The sequence below is a fragment of the Monodon monoceros genome, unplaced genomic scaffold (genome assembly GCF_005190385.1).
Source record: "Monodon monoceros isolate NGI ecotype Baffin Bay Population unplaced genomic scaffold, NGI_Narwhal_1 Super_Scaffold_19, whole genome shotgun sequence".
Classification (NCBI taxonomy): Eukaryota; Metazoa; Chordata; class Mammalia; order Artiodactyla; family Monodontidae; genus Monodon; species Monodon monoceros.
Genome location: NW_021703775.1, coordinates 70,038,920 through 70,063,186, shown reverse-complemented (window position 1 = coordinate 70,063,186; position 24,267 = coordinate 70,038,920). Strand labels below are relative to the sequence as shown.

Below are 24,267 nucleotides of genomic sequence, written 5' to 3'. Positions count from 1 at the left end.
GAAAATACTCTGCGTGATACTATAATGACATATGCATGTTATTATACATTTGTCCAAACTCACAAAATGCAAAACACCCAGAGTGACTACACACTTTGTGTGATTATCATGTGTCAATGTAGGTTCCTCAATTGTAACAAATGTACCCTGTCTGATGAAAGATGTTGATAATGAGGGAGGCTGTGCATCAGTGTGGGCACAGAGTAAATGGAATAATCTCTGTACCTTCCTCTCAATTATGCTGTAAACTTAAAACTGCTCTTTAAAAAAGATTTTTTTTAAAGTTACAAAGAACAAGGTTGGGGACTTATACTAATAAGACTGTATAAATTTCTCAAGTAATTAAGTCAATGATATAAGGATAAACCTAAAGATCAATGGAACCAACTAACAAGTCTAGGAATAGACAACTTAATGGTCAATTTCTGACAAAGATGCCAAGTAATTCAATGGAGACAAGGTAACCTTTTCAATAAATGGTCCTGGAACAATTGGAAAAAAAAATATGGAAAAAGTAAACTTCAGTCCATACCTTGCACTAGCTATAAAAATTAACTCAAACCCTTACCTTATGCTGACATATGAATGTTAACTTTAAAATGAATCACTGACCAAAATTTAAGGGCTAACACTACTAATATTTTAGAAGAAAATACAGAATAGTTGACAAATTGGTTTAGGAAATTATTCTCAAGACACAAAAATACATACCAAAAAAATTTACATAATGGGCTTCATCAAGACTAAAACTTTTTGATTTTCAAAGAGTCATATTTAAGAAAAAGGCAAGCCAGACTAGTAGAAAACTTTTCAAAACATAGATCTGACAAAGGGCTTGTTTTAAGAGCACATAAAAAAAATCTTACACTACAATGAGACATACAATATGATTTCTTTATTTTTAAAGGGTAAAATAATATAACAGACATTTCACAAAAGAAAATATGTAAATGAGCAATAAGTGCATGCAAAGATGCTCAATATTATTAGTCATCAGAAAAATGAAAATTAATCCACTACTACACACTCATTAGAACAGCAACAGAGAGTAAAAATACAAAATGCTGGCAAGAATGAGAAGCATCCCAAATCCTGATACATTACAGTTAAAAACATAAAATGGTAAACCACTTTGGAAAGTAGTATCAATTTAAACAAACAGTTACCATAGGATTCAGCCATTTCTCCCTAAGGTATTTACCCAACAGAAATGAAAACATATGGTCCCATGAAAATGTGTATGCAAATGTTCACAGCAGCATTATCATAATAGCCAAATATAGAAGCAAACCAAATCTCTATCAGAGGAATTAAACAAATTGTGGTACACATACAGACATACACATACACACAGAGACACACACGTTGCCCAAGGACTACTACTCAGAAATTAAAAAGAACAAAATATTAGTGTATGTGACATGGATAAATTTCAAAAACATCATGCTAAATCAGGATTAGGCATCTTTTTCTGTAAAGGGCCAGAAAGTAAATGTGTTAAGGCTTTGCAAGTCATATGATCTTCCTCTCACAACCCCTCCCTCATCTCTGCTCTTGTAGTGCAAAAGGAGATATATATAACGCAAAAAGCAATGAATATGGCTGTGTTCCAATGAAACTTCATTTACAAAAACAGGGAGAAGATTTGGCTCATGGGTCCTAGTTTGCTGACCCCTGTGCTAATGAAAGAAGTCTTCCTCAAGGACAGAGGTCACATCTTATAAGCCTCATAGCACTTATCCAAGGGCTAAATCTAAATACTATGTCAACAAATGAAAAGAATTCAACATAATCAGATTAGGAAAAATTACCTGTGGATCTGATCTTGCCTGCTAGAGCGAACTGGAGCTAATCCATCTATTTCATCAAAAAATATTATAGAAGGTCTCATCAAATATGCCTAGTATAAAAAGAAAACAAACATTATTTATTGTATTAGCTTTCATTTTTAATTTAATTACTGTATTTTCTTAATAGGTAATATAAGCAAATGGTACAACATGCAGCAGGTAAGAAAGATTATACAGGAAAAAGGAAAGCTCCTTATCACCCTAGACTCTAACCACAAGGTCTCCACCCAGTAGACAACTACTGTTTTCAGTTTGTTTATTCTTCCATACATGTCATTTATAAACATAAACAAACATGTATTTTTAAACACATTTAAACACACTATACATATTGCTTTTATTGTATAACACAGCCTATTTTATGTTATTGATATATTTTAATTAGCTTACATGTAAGTACATAAAGATCTGCTTCATACTTTTTTAACAGCTACAAAATGCCACACTATATGGATGTGCCGTAATTAAACGAGTCCCCTACTCATGGACATTTAAGCTGTTTTCAATCTTTTCCTATTATCAATAATGCTTGAACAAACATCTGTGTACATTTAACATTTCACATGAATATAAACATATCAATATAAAAAATTATAAAAGTGGAACTTATGGTTCAAAAGGCATGTCATTCCTAATTTAGATACTTGCAAATTACCTTCCATTGATGTATCAATTTACACTTCTCACCAGAAATATTTAAGACTGCTCACCAACAATTTATTATCAAACTTCTTGTTCTTGACTAACGTTTTAAGATAAAGGATGTTACCTCATTTTCATTCTAATTTTTATTTCTATTATCAAGGAAGATGAGCATTTTTCATATCTTAAAAGAGCCATTAATATTGCTTTTTCTACACAAGTTCTGTTCATATCCTTTGCCAATTTTTCTATTGGATCATTGGTCTTCTGCTTACTGATTTCTAGGAGCTATATTTACTTAAAAATTAGACTCTCTCTATGAAATGAAATGAAAATATTTTTCTTCAAAGGGTATCATCTTTTGGTTTTGCTTACCATATTGTTGCCATGCAGAATGTAAAAAAAAGATTTTATATAGTGGATTCTTTTCTTCCATAGTTAGACTTTCCCTAATCTGAGATTAGAAACAAAATTCTCCTGAGTTTTCTTCTGGTACTTTCACAGTGTCATTTTTCTCAATAAATCACAGATCTATGTAGGAACTTGATTTAAGGTAAATAAATTTTAATTACAAATGAAAACTGTTATATAATTAACTCAAATTAATAGAGTTTATTCTCATTTCAAAATTACTTAAAGCTAAATCTTAGTTCACAGGAAGGTCAGCTTATTAAAGAATAGATACAATTTTTCATTTCTCCCTTACTGATAACGATGTTCATTAAACTTCCAGTGTTCTCTAATAATTTTTTTTTTTTTTTTTTTTTTATTTTTGGCTGCATTGGGTCTTTGTTGCTGCGCACAGGCTTTCTCTAGTTGTGGTGAGCGGGGGCTATTCTTCATTATGGTGCATGGGCTTCTCACTGTGGTGGCTTCTCTTGTTGTGGACAGAGCATGGGCTCTAGGCAAGCAGGCTTCAGTAGTTGCGGCACATGGGCTCAGTAGTTGTGGCACACAGGCTCAGCAGTTGTGGCACATGGGCTCAGTAGTTGTGGCTCACGGGCTCAGCTGCTCCGTGGCATGTGGGATCTTCCCGGACCACGGCTCCAACCCATGTCCCCTGCATTGGCAGGTGGATTCTTAGCCACTGCACCACCAGGGAAGTCCCTCTAATAACTTTAAATGAAAGACAATTCAACCACAAAACTTTGCCCCTTTTGAAAAAAAAACTTTATAAGGCTAGAATTATGTAATAAGAGAAGAAGAGTAAAGATTTAATCATTACTTTTACATACATGAAACACAGCTCTTTTTTAGAACTATGGCCTCACACAATTGCAAAAAGGAAGTACAGTGTATTTAACACCAGTTATTGTGATAGGCACTTTACAGCTGACCTTTGTATACGTGGATTTTTTTCAATAAATATACTGAAAATATTTTGGGGAAGATTTATGTCAATTTGAAAAAACTCACAGATGAACTGGGTAGCCTAGAAATAGTGAGAAATTAAGAACACAGTATGTCATGGGTGTATAAAATATACGTAGATACTAGTCTATTTTATCATTTACTACCATAAAATATACACAAATCTATCATAAAAAGTTAAAATTTATCAAAACTTACATGAATAAACACTGTACCTGCTCCATTTACAGTCGAGAGAAATGTAAACAAAGATGCAGTATTAAATCATAACTGCATAAAATTAACTGTGGTACATACCGTACTACTGTAATAATTTCATAGCCACCTCCTGTTGCTATTGCGCTGAACTCAAGTGTTGCAAGTATCGGCTTAAAATGCCGTGTGATGCTAATCTTCTCCTCGTGAGCAGTTCCTCTCTCCAGTAAATTACATATCACAGTAAAAAGTGATCTCTTTTTACCTAAAGTGATGTTGCATATTCTCCTTTGTGTTTACTGCAATACGGTAAACTTTAAATAACACCATGGGACCTATACAGAGTGCCACTGTTGATGCTGGAAGTGCCCCCAAGAAGCAAAGAAAAGGCATGACATCACAAGAAAAAGTTGAATTGCTTGATATGTATCGTAGATTTAGGTCTGCAGCTGCAGTTGCAGCCATTTCAAGATAAATGAATCCAGTTTAAGGGGTATTTTAAAAAAAAGAAGAAAAGGAAATCCCTGAAGCTCTTGTTGCAGCTACACCAACAGGTGTGAAACCTTGAACTTTTTGCAAAATACCTTTTTATCTCATATTGAAAATGCAGCTTTTATGTGGATGCAGGATATAAGAAAAGTATTCCTGTAGACTCTAATATAATTCAAGAAAAAGCAAGGTCATTCTATGAAAACTTAAAGCAAAAGGAAGATGAAAAATCTAAACCTGTAGAAATTAATGCCAGCAAATAATTTTAGATAGAGGTATGTGCATAGGCTAGGGAGGATGAATTACAAGGATTTATGGAGCTGGATCATATTACCGGGAACATAGGAGTGAATTCCTGCCCCAACCAAAAGGCATTCGTGTGGATTTTTTTTTATTCAAGTTAACTGGCTATTCCAAAGTGGTTTTTTTTCCTACTTTTGACGATTGGAGCCCTTCAGATGCAGGGAACTGTGTTTTGCATTTTTTGGTAAAATAAGCAAAGCAAGGACCTGGAGATATATGCTGGAGCAATCTCCTTGGAAGGATTCAGCATAAGTAGATGGTAAACATGTAAAGGGGAAAGGGAAGGTTTGTTTGTTTTTAAACATTTATTATTTATTTATTTTATTTTTGGCTGCGTCCGGGTCTTAGTTGTGGCACGCGGGATCTTCGCTGAGGCATGTGGGACCTTTTGTTGCGGCACGGGGGCTCTTCATTGCAGCACATGGACTTCTCTATAGTTGCGGCATGCGGGTTTTTCTCTCTCTAGCTGTGGCACATAGGCTCCAGGGCTCATGGGCTCTGTAGTTGTGGCGTGCAGGTTCCAAAGCGTGTGGGTTCTGTAGTTTGCGGCACGCAGGCTCTCTAGCTGAGGCACACGAGCTCTGGCAGGGGCTTAGTGGCCACGGCATGTGGAATCTTAGTTCCCTGACCAGGGATCAAACCCGTGTCCCCTGAACTGTAAGGCAGATTCTTTACCACTGGACCACCAGGGAAGTGCTGGGGTTTGTTTAAAATAGTAAATCAGTAAGTCACTTCTAAATTTAAAGAAAACAAAATTGGAGTTGAAGAATAAGTAGGTTTCCAGTTGGCTATTGCTATTTTTCTTTGAAAAAAAATAAACATTTTTTTAAAAATTAAAAAAAAAAAAAATGTCAAGGTAACAGAAGCACCGTCTGCTGACCAAGAGGTAGCAAACAAGTTCCCAGACACAATTAAGAAAACCATTGATGAGAAAGGGTATCTGCCTGAACAGGTTTTTAATGCAGACAATAGTGCCCTATTCACATTTATTAGTAAAGAAGAGAAATGAGCACCAGGATTTAAGGCTGGAAGGGATAAGCTAACTCTACTGTTTTGGGCAAATGCAGTCGGGTTTACGATCAGGACTGCCTTTATCTATAAAGCTGCTAACTCCCTGAGTCTTGAAGGGAAAAGATAAACACCAGCTGCCAATCTTTTGGTTGTACAAGCAAGCCTGGACAATGAGATCTTTTTCTGGGTTGGTTCCATCTATGCTTCATCCCTGAAGTGAGGAAGCACCTTTCCAGTAAGAGACCCACTTTTAAGGTTCTTTTGATATTGGACAATGCCCCTGGCCACCCAGAACTCGATGAGTTCAATACCAAAGATGCTGAAGTGGTCTACTTGTCCCCAAACATAACAACTCTAATTCAGCCTCTAGATCAGGGGTTCATAAGGACTTTTAAGCCTCATTATAGACAGGACACTATGGAAAGGATTGTCAACACTATGGAAGAGAGCCCCAATAGACAGAACATCATGAATGTCTGGAAGGGTTACACCATTTCTCTCCATTATTGTTAGAAAAAGCCATGAAAGTCACCAAGCCCAAAACAATAAATTCCTGCTGGAGAAAACTGTGTCCCGATGCTGTGGGTGACTTCACAGGATTTATGACAGAGCCAATTAAGTAAATCACAAAAGAGATTGTAGATATGGCCAAAAAAAAGGTGGGGCATGAAGGGCCTCAAGATATGAATCTTGGAGAAACTCAAGAGCTAACAGACATAACACCAGAGGCACTGACAGAAGACGAAATATCCAGAAGATCGATATGAGTGCTTCCGAACTAGTGTCAGGCAATGAGAAAGAAGATGTAGAAGAAGCAGTGCCAGAAAACAAACTGACCTTAGACAATCTGGCAGAAATGTTCCGATTACTCAAAACTGCTTTTGACTGCTTTTACCACATGGACCTGTCTATGACACGGGCACTGAGACTAGAGCAAACGGTGGAAGAAGAATTGGTCCCATACAGAAACATTTTTAGAGAAATGAAAAAGCAAAAACGTCAAGCAGAAATTATGATGTATTTTCATAAAGTTACACCAAGTGTGCCTGTCTCTCCTGCCGTGCCTTGCATCTCCTCCACCTCTTGCACCTCTGCCACCCCTGAGACAGCAAGTCCAACCCCTCCTCTTCCTCCTCCGCCTCAGCCGGCTCAACATGAAGATGACAAAGATGAAGACCTTTATGATAATCCACTTCCATTTAATGAATAGTAAACAATCATCATTCTGTACAGTTAATAAACTTTCTATTATGTATGTGTGCCAGTGTCTTCATGTGAAAATCTAATAACTGTACAGCAAGAACTGTATGAGACATTTTTGTCATAATTACCACTTAAAGTATTCATTGTGTAGACTATCGTGTGCAAGACTTGTACTGAAACGGCCAGCATATCCTTACATAGGTATAAGGTGAGTGATATTTAATAAAAAATTAATAATGTGTTCATTTTCTTACAGTTTTACACCTTTGCTTTCAAAGAACTATATTACTATACAGCATGCCCCTCTCTCGTAATTGGAGAAGCTGCATATCAGCCAATCATCACAGTTAAGAGTTTTTTTCCTAATATAACAATGTTTCCATTACTGTATTATGAATATGACTGTAATTTGTGTATGCCATAAAAATTTTATAACAATTCATTCACTAGTGTATAGGCTAGGCTACCATGAAACAATCATACTGCTGCTTCTTTGTTATCAATGCATGAATCATTATACCTGTAACAAATATGAATTTCTTTTTCATATTATCTTTTCATTCTTGATGTCTAGTGTTAGTAATATATATAACATCTACAGTGTTTTGTATCATATAAGACAATATTGATGGAGGTTGAGAGAGAATCCATCTTGTATTCAGGCAACATAAAATTTTGGTTGTGATAAATACAGTACAGTACTGCAAATCTTTTATGATTTTCTTAATAACATTTTCTTCTCTCTAGCTTACTTTATTGTAAGAATACAGTATATAATACACAATACAAAACATGCGTGCTGTTTATGTTATTGGTAAGGCTTCCTATCAACAGTAGGCTATTAGTAGTTAAGTTTGCGGGGAGTCAAAAGTTATACACGGATTTTCAAATGCGCAGAGGTTGGCGCCCCTAACCCCTGTATTGTTCAAGGGTCAACTGTATACACTTCCTTTCGGTAAAAACTCACAGTAGTCCAGTTAGATAGGTATTATTTCCCCCATTTTATAGAGGATGCAAATAAGGATCAGATGCTTTCATTTACTTAAAGTTACATACTTAACAGTAGAGCTAAAGATAAACTAACACTTTTCTGACACCAAAGGCCAAACTCTTAGCCAATATATTGTACAGTCATCCCTCAGTATCCATGGTAGACTGGTTCCAGGACTCCCTGCAGATAACCAAAATACGAGGATGCTCAAGTCCCCTATATAAAATAGCGTAGCACAGTCAGCCCTACATATCCATGGATTCCACATCTGTGGATTCAACCAACTGGAGACGAAATTGTTGCATGAATCTGTGGATGTGGAACCAGCAGATATGGAAGGCCGACTGTACCTCCTTCATCTCATTTAGTGAATAGATCATATACTTAATTTAGGAATGTAGACTCTTCACATTTAAAAAGACAAAAATGACTATGAGCAGTTTTTTTAAAAAGAAAGCACACATTTCAAATACTCTTACCCACACAGAAATCTATGAAACAAAGTAAATATAGATTTAAAAAGCAGATTAATGCTATGGTTTTGAATGAAACCAAGAGACATTCCTACTCCAGTAGGAAGAGGCAAAAGGAATAAGTCTGTCAAAAATTTAAAATTAAGTCATGGACAATTTGCCAGCATTCCCAAGCTAACTCTTCCCTAATCCACCAATGTTATTTTATATTATTTTCCAATTATTATTAAATTCTCTTTAAACATGAAGACTGCATATGTTTGACTTCCCAATGGACACTGAGCACCTTGAGGCTAGGAATTTTATTTTATTCCTCTTTCTAGAGCCCCCATTACCTAGAACACAGTAGTTTTTAATACTAATTTAACTCAAAATATTTGAAGTGCTTTACCAATTACAAAGGACTTTGATACACATCAACTCAGTAATGGGTCTTCAACAAATGCTTGCTGAAAGCATTTTTTTAAAAGTCATGTGAATTTCCTTAGACATAACAAAATATAAGTTGCATTACCAAGTATGAATGACTTCCTTCAGTAGCTCAAACAATTAAAAGTAAATTTATATCAGGACTAATTTTTGTAAGTATTAGGAAATGATATTTTTAAAGTTACTGTTATATATAAATAGTAAAGACAGCCTACATGATATTATTCACTTACCTTATTCTGCCTTTTAAAAGCATTCACTTAATACTGAGTTCTTCTAATACCATATTTACAACTTATGAAAATAAAGAATATACTGCTTCCTGAGATTTCTTGCACAGATATTTAACTTTTTATGCTTGTTCTACTCCCTCAGTTAGATTATAATCTAGTGATATATATGTTATATCCAGGGTTCTCAAAAGCACTTAACATGGTATTATATGCCTAGTAGCCACCTCAGTAAATATTTTGTGAATCATCTTAAATTAGTACTAGTGAAATTGATATTAAATACCTCTAAGGCATACAAGTTCAGATTACTGATCCTAAATTTAACACTGGAAATTGACTGGAATTGATTGGAAAATACGACTCGTCATGAACAGTTTGTATTTATAGACCAAACGTGTTAAGTATTCTAAAGAAGATATTCTCATATTACCTGACTTCACTTACCTGATCAAAAAGAAGCCTAAGTTGCCGCTCAGATTCGCCAACCCACTTACTTAGACAGTCTGCTCCTTTTCGCATAAAAAAAGCCACCTTTTTGTCTCCTTGACTGCACTCATTAGCTAACGCTCTGGCAACCAAGGTTTTACCTGTGCCAGGAGGGCCATAAAACAAACAGCCCCTAGAGGAATAAAGAATCAATAAAAGTAGATAAATATTACCACCAGCACTAATAACCAATACAAAAGCATGCACCTCCCATATAATTTTGTACTGATGTATATTTTATTATTATTAGACACTGATATAGCTTTTTGTAATATACAGACAAAAGTTTCACTTTGTTGAAAGTCCTCAAGGATGTTCTCAAAGAACCAAGCTTTGGTACACAAGAAATAGTTCAATCAGAGTAGAGAATAATTTGGCAAGCTACATCAAAATTTTAAAGGTACTTTCCCTATGACCCAGAAATTTCACATTTTAGATTATATCATGTAGAAATAATCAAAAGAAAGTGATAAAGATAGATTTTTTTAAAAACCTAACTGCTATCTACTAACAAGGGACAGATAAATACACCACTACATCTGTAATTTAAACACTAGTATGATGTCAAAAAGAATAATACACACATTATTTATGGATATGGAAAGGTGCCTATAATACATTGTAAAGTGAAAAATAAAGTTACATAAGGGTATTATTGAATAATCTCATTTATATTAAATGTTTAAATGTGCATAATACAGGCAAAATATAACCTTAATATATGCATACATATATAAAAGAAAGCTGTTCATCCCTAAGGAGTAGGATTACTTTCTGCTTATAATACTTTTTGTTTATAACTCCATTTTTTAAAGTTTCTCCCAAGGCTATACTACTTTAATGGCTTTGAAAAAAATAACAATTATTTTTAAAATTCAAGTTATATCATATAAGAAGTAAATAAATTGCTACTATGATTTCTAAAAGCCACTGCAGAATTACAGGCCAACTCTTAACCCACTCAAATAGAAGATGACTCTTTAACAAGATTTTCTGCATCCTTAAACACATGAATAATAAATTAGAAACACATGAATAATAAATTAGAAATAAAAAGGGATATTTCACAGTTTAAGTCTGTATGCACATCTTCAAAGTATTTTATTCTGCCCAATTTCCTTTGACATAATTTCTCAGCCTTTCCTAATAGTTAACTAGCTAACCACCTCATGATCAAACACAATTAATCTGATCATAAAAATAAACTATCAAGCTTACCATTTCAAAAATACCACATCAATGAGTCAAAGCAACACTTCGCTGAAACTGTGCTTTCAAAGACTAGCCAGTATACCGTATGAAACTGAATGCTATTAGGAGACCAAATTAAGGAAAATCCACTTAGGCAATCCACTTGTAAATTCAAGGCCTGTGTAAAGAATCTCATCCTGTGTCTGACTCTTAAATGCTGAAATATAAACTTCAAGAACACACTTAGTACCACAGCTTTTGAGCCCTAAATAATAAAATTTCATTCCTAATTCTCATTGTTAGAACACATCAAATAAATACATATGAAATATTTATAAATAATATTTAGATTTATAATCACCTACTAATTGAAATTTGATAAATTAACAGTAATAAAAATAATAAACATCTAGGACATTACTCACCTTGGAGGCTGAATTTTAAATTTTTCAAAAATTTCTGGATATAAAAGCGGGAATACTACCATTTCCTTTAGTGCATGAATATGATGGCTCAATCCACCTATGCTATCAAATCGCACCTTGGAAAGAAGTGGAAAAGTTTATTACAAAATAATTTTAACCGTTTATAGATTTCTTTTTAATTTATGAGATAATCTTATGATTCCAAAATATATGCCTTCAGCAGGAACTGAAGTTTAAACATAAAGTTCATATATAAAGTTAAACAGAGTTCAAAAAACTATACTTTGGGGAATTCCCTGCAGGTCCAGTGGTTAGGACTCTGTGCTTCCACTGCAGGGGGCACAGGTTCAATCCCGGTTGGGGAACTAAGATCTCGCATGCCGCGCGACAAAAGAACAACAAAAAAAAAACCCCACTAACAATGGTGATCTTCTACTTTTATTGTGTGTTGTGTTAGAAACAAGTAATGACCTTTAAAAAAAAAAACTATTTATAGAAAAACATTTACAAAACTTACTGATTTATCAATGTTCATTGGATCAACATCAGCCAAGCTTGCACCCACTTTGACACGTTCTCGGAGAATACCACTAGCTAAATCTTCTGCTCTTAAGTTCATAGGCAAACATCTGAAATTCATAAACATTCAAGTAGATAGCATTAAAGTTTCATATTCTTAATGTCATAAGCAAGTTTAAATCTTTGTTGACACATTTTCATCTTCCTCCCTTTTCTCATAACCCAGAAAATGACAAGAGATTTCATATTTTTAAACTACTTTTCCTAAATTCTTTTCAACAGGCCAGAAATAAATTTATTCACTAGAGAAAGCAAATAAGATCATGAATCTCTTTGTCCAAAAAGCCCAATCTAGTCTAAATTAGAAAACTTAACAAACCTGATATTCCACATTATATAAGCATAAAATAAAAAGACCTACTATAAATACTATAATATATGGCATTAAATGAACTCAAGCTTTATTATAACATTTAAATTTATCCTCAGATATTATGTGGGTATGTCTACTCAGTTTACATGATTGAAGAAATAAATTTGCCTCCGTTTTATTCAAGGGAAACCAATTTTAGACCCTATTTTGAAAATTAAGCATTATCGTTTGTGTAACTACCTTAAAATACATTTTTAGCTACTTAAAATCCTATATGATATTAATGTAATTACCCCTAAGAAAATATAATCTACTTCCTTTGCATAAACACCAAAAGATGACATAAATAGCCTAAAAAAAGTATAGCTTCTACAATGAATGTACTTTCACTGACATTTCTGAATCCTAACTTACTTTAAAAATCTATTTCCAAAGCAGGTAACAGAATAGTTCAGATTAAAGAGGCATTAAATTCTTTTATTTAAACTTAGATTTTTCTCTTACATTTTCTTTCCATCATCCACATGTGGAACTCTTTTTAGCATACAATCTACACCAACCCAAACTTGTTTCCAAGACCAGCTAACTGAAAACTTGGTATTTCTACAATAGATGTATAATGCCAAATTATAGAAATGCTTTCCTAAATGTAAAATTTCTAAATAAAATGTACCTTTAGTATTATAAATATAAGCTAGAAAATTAACTTAAATTTTAAAGAATAAATTATAATTTGATGCTTTAGTAACTTACTAGACAAAATACTGATTCTCTCACCCACTGAAAATTCTCAAGATTTTAGTGAGCCATGTAGCAATGAGTCATTTACTCTAGTTACGCAAAGATCACCAGAGCTAAAACAAGTTTTCCAACAAAACCCAAGGGCTCCTGAAATAACTCTACTTACTCTTGAGTGCTATAATCATTATAAGCATCTAAAATCAACCTCATTAAGTGGATTTGGATTAGAGGAGAGGTACTGAAAAAGACTGTCCAAGAGGTTGGCCTCTTCCACTGGCTCTTTCTTTACCTTCCCACACACTATTTTATTGAGTACTTACAAAGCAAGTAATTTATGGGAAGTTTCCCAAGGTTAGATTTCTACTCTAAAAATTACTAAGTAAATACCAAGTCGGTATATTACTCTAGACTAAAATATGTGTTAAGTATCACTGTTAGCAAAATGCTAGTACAGGTAAGAATCACATTCAAAAAGTTTAAACTGTTATTCCTTTTTTCTATCATGGAAATAACAAGTAAAACTTTACTAACCTATTTCTTGCTCTTGCCATGCTCTTTGATTTCCTTCTTTCAAAGCGTTCTTCATCAGAAGAAGTTGTGTCACTACTATGAATGGCATGCTTCTTTCTCCTATTTAAAGAGTAAAATCATTACAGCAGCAAAGGGCTTTTAAAAACACATTCTGAGCATCATATCTACTATTAGCTCAGTAGAAAATATACACAGTCACTCATTCATTTGGCAAATATTTATTAAGATCCCTATACTCATGCAATTTACATCTGATGAAGTAAAAACATGGTAAGTTCTACAGATAAAAAAGAAAAACAGGAGGAGGAGGAGAGGGAGGCTATAATTTTTTAAATAGGGTAGTTCATAAAGGCATCAAGCAACAAATTGAGTTTGCATCCAAATTTAGGGAATGTCTATCACTGATTGATAAATAACATCGAACTCTTATTAGAAAAGAAAGTTTATCTTTTTCTCTTCTTATTTCCCCTTTCCCAAATAATCAGAAAACAGTCCAGACACTAAAGAAAATAATATATTGGTTTACAGTGAGACAAGCGTTTCCGCTTTCCACTTAAGACTTATATCCTGAAAAAAAAAAAAAAACTTATATCCTGTTTGAATTTCTTATAAAATGTATAAAGTATTTTTGATGAAATAAGCAAAGAAATAGCTTACAATCAGAACTACTATGGAATGAGTAGATAATGTATCAAGCTAAAATCATCCTCAAGGAAAAATAACACTTAATAAATGCTTCATTATTAATATACTTGATGACATCTCTATGATATCTATGGAAATCATACAAAATGGAATCATTGTAAATTAATTTACTTCAAACTCAAACTGGCTTTCAAGGATGGTCCACAGCCTATGCATCCCTATTTTACTGCAATTCCCACCAACCACAATAGCAAAGCCAGATTTTCCCCAACTCTCATTAAGATCTTTAACCTGTCTAATATTCCTTCTCCTGATTAATAGAAGTCCCTTCATTTCATCCTGCATCAGTTCTTAAGGTCTCCCAAAACTTCAGGAAGACTGTTGCAATAACTACCTACTCAATCTTTGCAATTCTGATATATAACCTCTTTCCTACTTCTTTCTCTCCATCAGGAAAATGCCTGTTTCCAAGTTTCTTATTTATCCTGTGTGTGTGTGTGTGTGTATGTCTGTATGTGTGTGTGTGTGTGTGTGTGTGTGTGGTAAGCCTAATATATAAAAATGTAATATATCTGAAAATAGCACAAATGAGGTAGGCAGAAGCAACAGTGTAAGTATTGGGCTAAAGAAATGATTCCAGATGATAACTCAAATGCGCAAGAACAAATGAAGAGAACCAGAATAATAAAATAAAAGGTTACTACCCAAAAGCTCTAAGCATGCACTTGATTGACTTTCTTCTCTCAACTTTTTTAAATAACAGAGAATTATATAAGTAACTTTAATAATGTATTGCTAGGTTTGTAAAATGTATAAACGTAACATGTATAACAATACCACAAAAAGCTGAGTGGACCTTAAAAGGGAAGGGGCCACACCATATACAAAAGTAAGTCAAAATGGATCAAAGACCTAAACACAGAGCTAAAACTATAAACTCTTAGGAAAAAACACAGAAGTAAATCTTCATGACGGTAGATATGGCGATGGATTCTTAGATATGACATGAAAAATGAACAACAACAAAAATGATAAACTGAACCTCATCAAAATTAAAGTCTTTTGTGCTTCAAAGAATACCATCAAGAAAGTAACAACTCACAAAATAGGATACAATATTTGCAAATCATATATCTGATAAGGAATTTGAATCTAGAATATATAAAGAGCTCTTACAAGTCAATGATAAAAAGACAACACAGGGCTTCCCTGGTGGCGCAGTGGTTGGGAGTCCACCTGCCGATGCAGGGGACATGGGTTTGTGCCCCAGTCTGGGAGGGTCCCACATGCCGCGAAGCGGCTGGGCCCGTGAGCCATGGCTGCTGAGCCTGTGCGTCTGGAGCCTGTGCTCCGCAGCGGGAGAGGCCATGACAGTGAGAGGCCCGCGGACCACAAAAAAAAAAAAAAAAAAAAACACAACACAATTTTTACATAGGCACTGGACACAAAGAGACAGTTCTCAAAGGAAACTTTTAAAATGGCTAATAAGCACATGAAAAGATGGCTAATATCATTAGTAATCAGGGAAGTGCTATTCAAAAACCACAATGAGATACATTTCATACTCGTTAGGACAGCTAGAATCAAAAAGTCAGACAATATTAAGCGCTGGGGAGGGTGTGAAAAACTGGAAGTCCCATACACTGCTGGAGAGAATGTCAAATGGTGTAGTCACTTTGGAAAACATTCAAGCAGTTCTTAAATGATTAAGCATAAAGTAATCACATGACCCAATAATTCTACCCTGAGGTATATTGTCAAGAGAAATACAAAAATATATCCGGGAATTCCCTGGCAGTAGAGTGGTTAAGACTCCATAATTTCACTGCCAAGGATGCAGGCAGGTTCGATCTCTGGTTGGGGAACTAAGATCCCACAAGCCACACAGCATGGCCAAAAAAAAAAAAAAAACACATATATCCACATAAAAACTTGTACATGAATTTTTATAGCACCGTTATTCATAATAGCCAAAAGCTGGAAACAACTCAAATGACTATCAACCAACGAGTAGATGGACAAAATGTTACATAGTCCTACCTTGGAACATCATTTGACAATAAAAAGGAAGGAAGTACTGATAAATGCTTCAACATGTATGAACCTAGAAAACATGTAAACTGAAAGAAGCCAGTCACAAAGACCACATATTATATTCTCATTTTTACAAAATGCCCAGAATAGGCAAACCTATGAGGAAAGAAAGCAGATTACTGGTTGCTTAGGACTTAGAGCATAGGGGTAGTTGTAGGAAGGTTAGAGTTAAAGAGAACAGGTTTCTTGCTAAGCAGATGAAACAGTATTTAAAATTGTCTGTGGCAACAGTTCCAGTTACCTGTGAATATACCAAAAAAAAAAAAAAAAGCTGAATTATATGATGTGGATCTTAATAAAGCTTTTTTTTTAAAAAAGCTAAGTGAGGGCTTCCCTGGTGGCGCAGTCGTTGAGAGTCCGCCTGCCAATGCAGGGGACACGGGTTCGTGCCCCAGTCCGGGAAGATCCCGCATGCTGCGGAGCGGCTGGGCCCGTGAGCCATGGCCGCTGAGCCTGCGCGTCCGGAGCCTGTGCTCCGCAACGGGAGAGGCCACAACAGTGAGAGGCTCGCGTACCGCAAAAAAAAAAAAAAAAAAAAGCTAACTGAGACATCAGTGATGCTATTCCAGTCCTTTGTGGTTAGAGCATAGTTTTTACTAGATAAGAAACTGTCCTTTGGATATGTTAACTATTTGCGAGCTAATTAGGTTTTTTATTTTATTATGTGTTTTCACAACAAATGTTTACCAAAAATATCATGGAAGAGACTCAAGATAATATGAAATAAAAACAGAATGCTATGAAAAATCAGAGAACAAGAAAGCTATTCAAAAAAATTTTTTTAGGGCTTCCCTGGTGGCGCAGTGGTTGAGAGTCCGCCTGCCGATGCAGGGGACATGGGTACGTGCCCCAGTCCGGGAAGATCCCACATGCCGCGAAGCGGTTAGGCCCGTGAGCCATGGCCGCTGAGCCTGTGCGTCCGGAGCCTGTGCTCCACAACGGGAGAGGCCACAACAGTGAGAGGCCCGTGTACCGCAAAAAAAAATTTTTTTTAATGTTTGCCTAAATAGAATTGCAAGGATGGAAGATAAAAAGAATAAAATCTCTCAGGAAAAAAAAGGGGAGCGCAAAAACGACAAAGAAAAATGAGAGAAAAGGCAAGTGTCACAGAGGACCAATGTCAGACTAACATAACAGTAGTTATTAAGCAGAAGAGGAAAAAAATGAAGAGAAGAAACCTAACAAAAAATAATACAAGAAAATATCCCAGAGTTGAAAAAAAAAATCTCCAAACCAATAGGGCCTGGAGCAAGAGGCTCAAAAAACTGAACAAAAATATATATATACACACATATATATATATATATATATATATTTATTTATGTGCATCTACAAAGAAACAAGATATTAAACCAGACTGAATTCTCAACAGCAACAATATGTCATGGAGTGCGGTGAAGCAAGAACTTTAAAGGTTTAGAGGAAACCTATTTGGATCTACAATTCTCTTAACTCACAAAACTACTGGGAACTATGAAAATAAAAGACATTTTCAAAGATGCAAAGTTGACTTCCACACATTCTTTCTGAGTAAATTACTTGAGATTATATTCCTGCAAAATGATACAGTAAAGCAAAAAGGAGAAAGACATCAGATCCAGTAAGTGGTGGTTCCAAACCATGAAAGCAATCTTAAGTCCTACAGCAGTCACTTTGCTGCAGGTCTAAAAAAGTATCCCCCCAAAGTGGAACAGAAAGATGACATTAGGAGAGATGTCATCTGACAAAAAAAATATGAATGCTTTGGTATGTTCAGAAGCTAGGAAAACTTGAGACTACTTGAATGTTAAAAAGGAGAATTCTTGGGACTTCCCTGGTGGTCCACTGGTTAAGACTCCAAATTCCCAATGCAGAGGGCCGGAATTCTGGTCAGGGAACTAGATCCTACATGCCGCAACTACGATCCCACATGCTGCAACTGAAGATCCCACATGCCTCAATTAAGATCCAGCGCAGCTAAATAAATTATTTATTTTTTAAAAAGGAGAACTCTTGAAATCATCACCTTTACTGAGACTATCAGGAGATCTCACTGGGTCCTTTTTCTCCATTTACATGAATCACTTCAAGAAGCCCCACACATTCCTGTCCCTGAAGGAATATGTAGGCTGTGCAGAAGGTGATACAATCGCCCCCATTCCTATCCCTTTAAACTCTATGTTCCCCTTCACCCCACTATCTTTTTCCAAGCATTTGTCACGATCTGACACACTATGTTTATGTATCCATTAGTTTATCTCCCTCTAGTAGAATGTAAGCTCCGAGAGAACAGGGATTTTTACATTTTTAACTTCTGAATATCCAATGCCTTGAATGATATTTGGTGCGTACAGAAGATATACAACATAGATTTGTTGAATGAAAGAATAAACTTAATTACAGGAGCATTTCCCATTGAGTGGCCAGAGGTAGTAATAAAATCCACAGAGGAGGGCTTCCCTGGTGGCGCAGTGGTTGAGAGTCCACCTGCTGATGCAGGGGACAACGGGTTCGTGCCCCGGTCCGGGAAGATCCCACATGCCGTGGAGCGGCTAGGCCCGTGAGCCATGGCTGCTGAGCCCGCGCGTCCAGAGCCTGTGCTCCGCAACGGGAGAGGCCACAACAGTGAGAGGCCCGCATACCGCAAAAAAAAAAAAAAAAAAAAATCCACAGAGGATATTTAACTCTAGCACTCTACATAGCTCTATGATGAAAAACACTGTCATTACTCATAGAAATGTAAAAACTATTCATTGGTTTTCAACTCTTAGAATTAACCTAGAAATAAATCAAGTGAGGCTTAATAACTGTCCCAGAACAAACTGTAAGTGTTATCAGTCTTGGCAATATAAAAATGTAGAAGGAGTGAAGTGGAGAGAGTGGATATTAAGGTCCTAATCTTAAAAGTGAGGAGTCAAAAGATACTGTCTATAGTTAATGAAACAAAAATGGAGATTCAAGTATAATGATTCAAATTTCCTGTGACCAAAGAAGAACTGAGGTTAGTGTTACAACTGTATAAGGCTGAGGAAGAAATCAAAAGACAAGAAATAGAATGTCATTTATATAGTATATGGAAATAGCTATCAAAATAACCAAAAGCAGAAATGTTTAAATTGATTGCTAAATGACAATAAGATTGAAGGTGAGGAAAAGTGGGTTGGGGAATATTACTTTTATTAAACCTAGTCTACTAGCTATTTGAACCAAGTCTATGTATTACTTTGATAGGAAAAATTAAGTACAGAAAAAAGATCATCAGAAGCTAAGATTCAACACTGAAGTAAAAATGGCTCAAAAGCTGGTTGAGGTACAAAATCCTTAATCGGAACACAAACCCTAGGAATTCCCTGGCGGTCCAGTGGCTAGGACTCCACACTTTCACTGCGGAGGGCCTGGGTTCAAACCTGGTCGGGAACTATAATAAAATCCCACAAGCAGCACAGTGTGGCCCAAAAAAAACAACCAAAAAACCCCAAAAATCCTATTAGCCCCAATGGCAAGATTATTAACAACCACCAACCCTCAAAGATATAATACCATTACCACAAAATATATTTCTTAATCATCAGTCTTAATGGGGACATGCTAGAGGCATTCCCAATAAAGAAGTGGGGTACAAAATTAATATACAGAAATTAACTGTTCTCACATATAGAAATAACCACATGAGAATAAATATAAGAATGAAGAATGGAATAATGGGGGGAAAAAAAAGGACAGGGGCATCTTTTATGTAATATAATATTTATACATTATATATAATTTGATAATAAATGTGGCAACTGGTATCAATGGAGAAATTATAGACTTATTGAATAAATGAGGTTGGGACAACTCATTTTCCACCTGGGAAAAAAGTTGGATCCATACTACAAATCTCACACAAGGATAAAATTCAAATGGATCAAAAGTAAAAAATGAAACATTAAAAATAAACAAAGGTTATAATATGCATAACTGATTCACTTTGCTGTACACCTGAAACTAATACAACATTGTAAATCAACTATATTCCAATAAAAATTAAATTTAAAAAAATCAGTATACTAAATGGGAAAAAAATAAAATAAAAATAAACAAAGGTGAACTTCCTTAAAACTCTGGATTTGGGAAGGCTTTTCTAACTATGATTCAAAATCTAAAAGTCTTAGTAGGCTGATAAATTTGATGACATAAAAAAAAAAATTTTCTGGTAAAGACAACCAAAGGAAAAGTTAAAAGACAAACTCTGACCTGAGGAAAAAGACTGGCAATTTGTGACAAACGACTGATCTCTCTGCTATATAAAGAAAGAACTACTGAAAATAGATTAAAAAGCAAGAACCTTCACATGGTCATAAATTTTTGTAAAATTAGCAATAGTTATTAAACAAAAAAAAAAGAGAGCAAGAACCTATTAAAAAATAGGCAAACTTTATAAACAGACATTTCAGAAAAAAGTAAATGTCTTTTAAACATATGAAAAATTACTCTCATAAGAGATATAAAAATAAACCAAGATTTCATTTTCAATTCTCAGACTGGCAAAAATCCAAAAGTTTGAAAATACGTTTTGCCAAGCAGAAATATGGAAAAATTGGCACTTTGATACATTGCTGGGTGGACTGCAAACTGATTCAATACCATTGAAGGTCATCAAAATTACAATTTCAGGGCTTCCCTGGTGGCGCAGTGGTTGAGAGTCTACCTGCCAATGCAGAGGATTCGGGTTCGTGCCCTGGTCCAGGAAGATCCCACATGCCGCGGAGCGGCTCGGCCCGTGAGCCATGGCCACTGAGCCTGAGCATCTGGAGCCTGTGCTCCGCAACGGGAGAGGTCACAACAGTGAGAGGCCCGCGTACCACAAAAAAAAAAAATTACAATTTCATATTCCCTTTAACTCAGAGATTCCACTTCTATGAAATTATCCTACAAATATACTTGCACACACGTAAAATGATGATTATGCAAGGGTATTCATTATATTGTATTTTATAATAGCAAAAGACTGAAAGCAACCTGACTCTCAATAAAAAACTAATTAAAAAATTACAGTATATCTATATTATACATAGTAATGTTATACAACTATAAACATAAATGTGAAATTTCACTAAAATAAAAAGACAGCTAAAATAAATCAAGTGAAAAATACAAGGTGTGGACAATGTGCACAGTATATTTTGTGTAAAAAGAAGGGGTGACAATCGATATATGTATTAGCACATATATACATACATATATATGAACATATTCTTTAAGGATATACAAACCAATAAAAATGTTTCCATGGGATAGTGAGAGGCTACTGAGGCTAGAAAAAAACTTTTCATGTTTATTTTTTTAATTTTATTTTTGAGCCATGGGGAATATATTACCTTTTCAGAAAACATAATAGACAAAATAATATTTCAAAATCAAAAAGCCTCCTTTGTATACCTAAAAGAAAGGGCAAAAGGAAACTAAAAGTAGCAAAGACTAATTGAATTAATACACCCAATGAAAGCAATGTGAGTCTCTTAGATTCAACTCTACTAAGAGACCAGAGAGCTGTATAGCTTTAGGGAACATAATTGTTAAAACAAAAACCACTTTGGGCAAACTGAAAGAGGAAGATAATAGTCACATATAGGGTAAAAACTATTAGTCACTAAAGAAAGATGCTATTTACTTCTTCATTGGCATTGTCATTAACACCATTAATACCTATATTCTAATTGTAAGGCGTTATCCTATGTATTACTTAAAGGAGGTATCTAAATGATAGATGGAAATATTTCCTCCTTTCAAAAACTAACAAAACAGGGCTTCCCTGGTGGCGCAGTGGTTGAGAGTCCGCCTGCCGATGCAGGGGACACGGGTTCGTGCCCCAGTCCGGGAAGATCTCACATGCCACGAAGCGGCTGGGCCCATGAGCCATGGCCGCTGAGCCTGTGCGTCTGGAGCCTGTGCTCCGCAACGGGAGAGGCCACAACAGTGAGAGGCCCGCGTACGGAAAAGAAAAAAAAAAACGAACAAAACATACCTGATATGACTCCTTCTTGCTGGAGATCTGTGAATATCAAAGAGCGTATTTTCCCTCTTTTTTTGATGAGCTGGTACTGAAAGAAAAAAAGAAAAAAAAAAGACAACATAGAAATAACTGATAATAAATTGATAAACTGATGTATTAAAGAAGAAGAAATTAGTTCTGTTAACTTTCTGAACAGAAGCCAGTCATATGTCTTCAAGTTCTAAATGCTGCCTAGAAGAAGCACAACAAAAATTAAAACTTTGTGGCAAATACTGTAAGTTTCAAATAAACATTCTAAAAAAGAATGCTAAGCTAAATCTTTGTGACTTTGGGTTAAACAGAGATTTCTTTGACACATCACCAAAGCACAACCCATTAAAAAATTTTTGAGAGCAACTTCCCTGGTGGCACAGTGGTTAAGAACTCGCCTGCCAATGCAGGGAACACGGGTTCAATCCCTGGTCTGGGAAGATCCCACATGGCTTGGAGCAACTAAGCCTGTGTGCCACAACTACTGAGCCTTCACTCTACAGCCCGTGAGCCACAACTACTGAGCCCATGTGCCACAACTACTGAAGCCCAGGTACCTAGAGCCCGTGCTCTGCAACAAGAGAAGCCACCGCAATGAGAAGCCCACACACCGCAAAGAAGAGTAGCCCCCACTCTCCGCAGCTAACTAGAGAAAGCCTGTGCACAGCAACGAAGACCCAAAGCAGCCATAAATAAATAAATAAATAAATTTATAAAAAATAAATTTTTTCGGGCTTCCCTGGTGGCGCAGTGGTTGAGAGTCCGCCTGCCGATGCAGGGGACGCGGGTTCGTGCCCCGGTCCAGGAGAATCCCACATGCCACAGAACGGCTGAGCCCATGAGCCATGGCCGTTGAACCTGCGTGTCTGGAGCCTGTGCTCCGCAACAGGAGAGGCCACAGCAGTGAGAGGCCCACATACCGCAAAAAAAATAATAAATTTTTTCATAAACTGAAATTCATCAAAATTACAAATTCTTCTCTTTGAAAGACACTATTAAGAGAATTTTTTTTAAAGCTACAGACTGAAAAACTATTTACAAATCATAAGGACTGATACCTGAAGTACATAAGGAACTCTCAAAACTTCAATAATAAAAAAACAAACAGCTTAATTGAAAACATGGGCAAGAGATTTGAATACTTCACCAGAGATAATGTTGGCAAATCAGCACATAAAAATATGCTCAACATCATTAGTAATTAGGGAAATGTAAATTAAAACTATAATAAATATGTATTAAAATTAACTTGGAAAAATAACCACACCAAATGTTGGCAAGAATATGGAGCAACTGAAACTCTCATACACTCTTAGTGAGAATGTAAGCAGTATAATCACCCTGGAAGAGTTTGGTAATTTCTTAGAAACTTAAACATACACATAATCATAAAACACAGCCATTCCACTCCTAGGTGTTTATAAGAAAAATGAAAATATATGTCCAAACAAAGACTTGCAAACATATGTTCATAACAACTTTATTTATAATAGCCAGACACCAGAAATGTCAACAATCCAAATGTCCATCAACAAACGAATGGATAAACAAATTGTGATATACCCATACAATGGAATGCTACTCAGCAATAAAAAGAAAAACACTACTGTTAAAGTCGACAACATGGATGAGTCTTACAATTATTATAATTGAGTGAAAGAAATGAGACCAAAAAAAGAGTATATACTGTATATAAAATTAAAGAAAATGTAAACTAATCTATGGTGACAGAAAGCAGATGATATCTGTCACTGCCTGAGGGTTAGGAGTGGGGAGGCAAAAGAAAGTTAGGAGTAGATTATAAACAGGCAGAACAAAATTTGGGGGAGTTGACGAACATGTTCATTACCTTGAGTGCGGTGACAGTTTCATAGGTATATCCCTCAGATAGTTCAAACTTACCAAATAGTACACATGAAATATTATATATGCAATGGCAGCGAACTACATATAAATTATACCTCTTTAATAACGCTTTAAAAAAAAAAAAAACTAGGAAAATGGCTCACATTCTTTTTTCTGTCCCAATATACCTCCCCCATTATTAACAGGGCTATCTTTGACAGTG

General features: G+C 35.4%; 1 protein-coding gene across 1 annotated transcript in view; it reads right to left on the bottom strand.

Moving 5' to 3' along the window:
* The window catches only part of ATAD2B (ATPase family AAA domain containing 2B), a 153,328-nt gene that overhangs the window by 93,159 nt on the left and 35,902 nt on the right, over positions 1-24,267 (bottom strand). Inside the window, exons 8-13 of the mRNA XM_029231486.1 lie at positions 22,182-22,257; positions 13,457-13,555; positions 11,810-11,921; positions 11,293-11,408; positions 9,635-9,809; positions 1,812-1,900 (exon numbers count right to left, since the gene is read on the bottom strand). Coding sequence (XP_029087319.1) covers positions 1,812-1,900; positions 9,635-9,809; positions 11,293-11,408; positions 11,810-11,921; positions 13,457-13,555; positions 22,182-22,257 — 667 coding nt within the window. The remainder of the gene's footprint in view (positions 1-1,811; positions 1,901-9,634; positions 9,810-11,292; positions 11,409-11,809; positions 11,922-13,456; positions 13,556-22,181; positions 22,258-24,267) is intronic.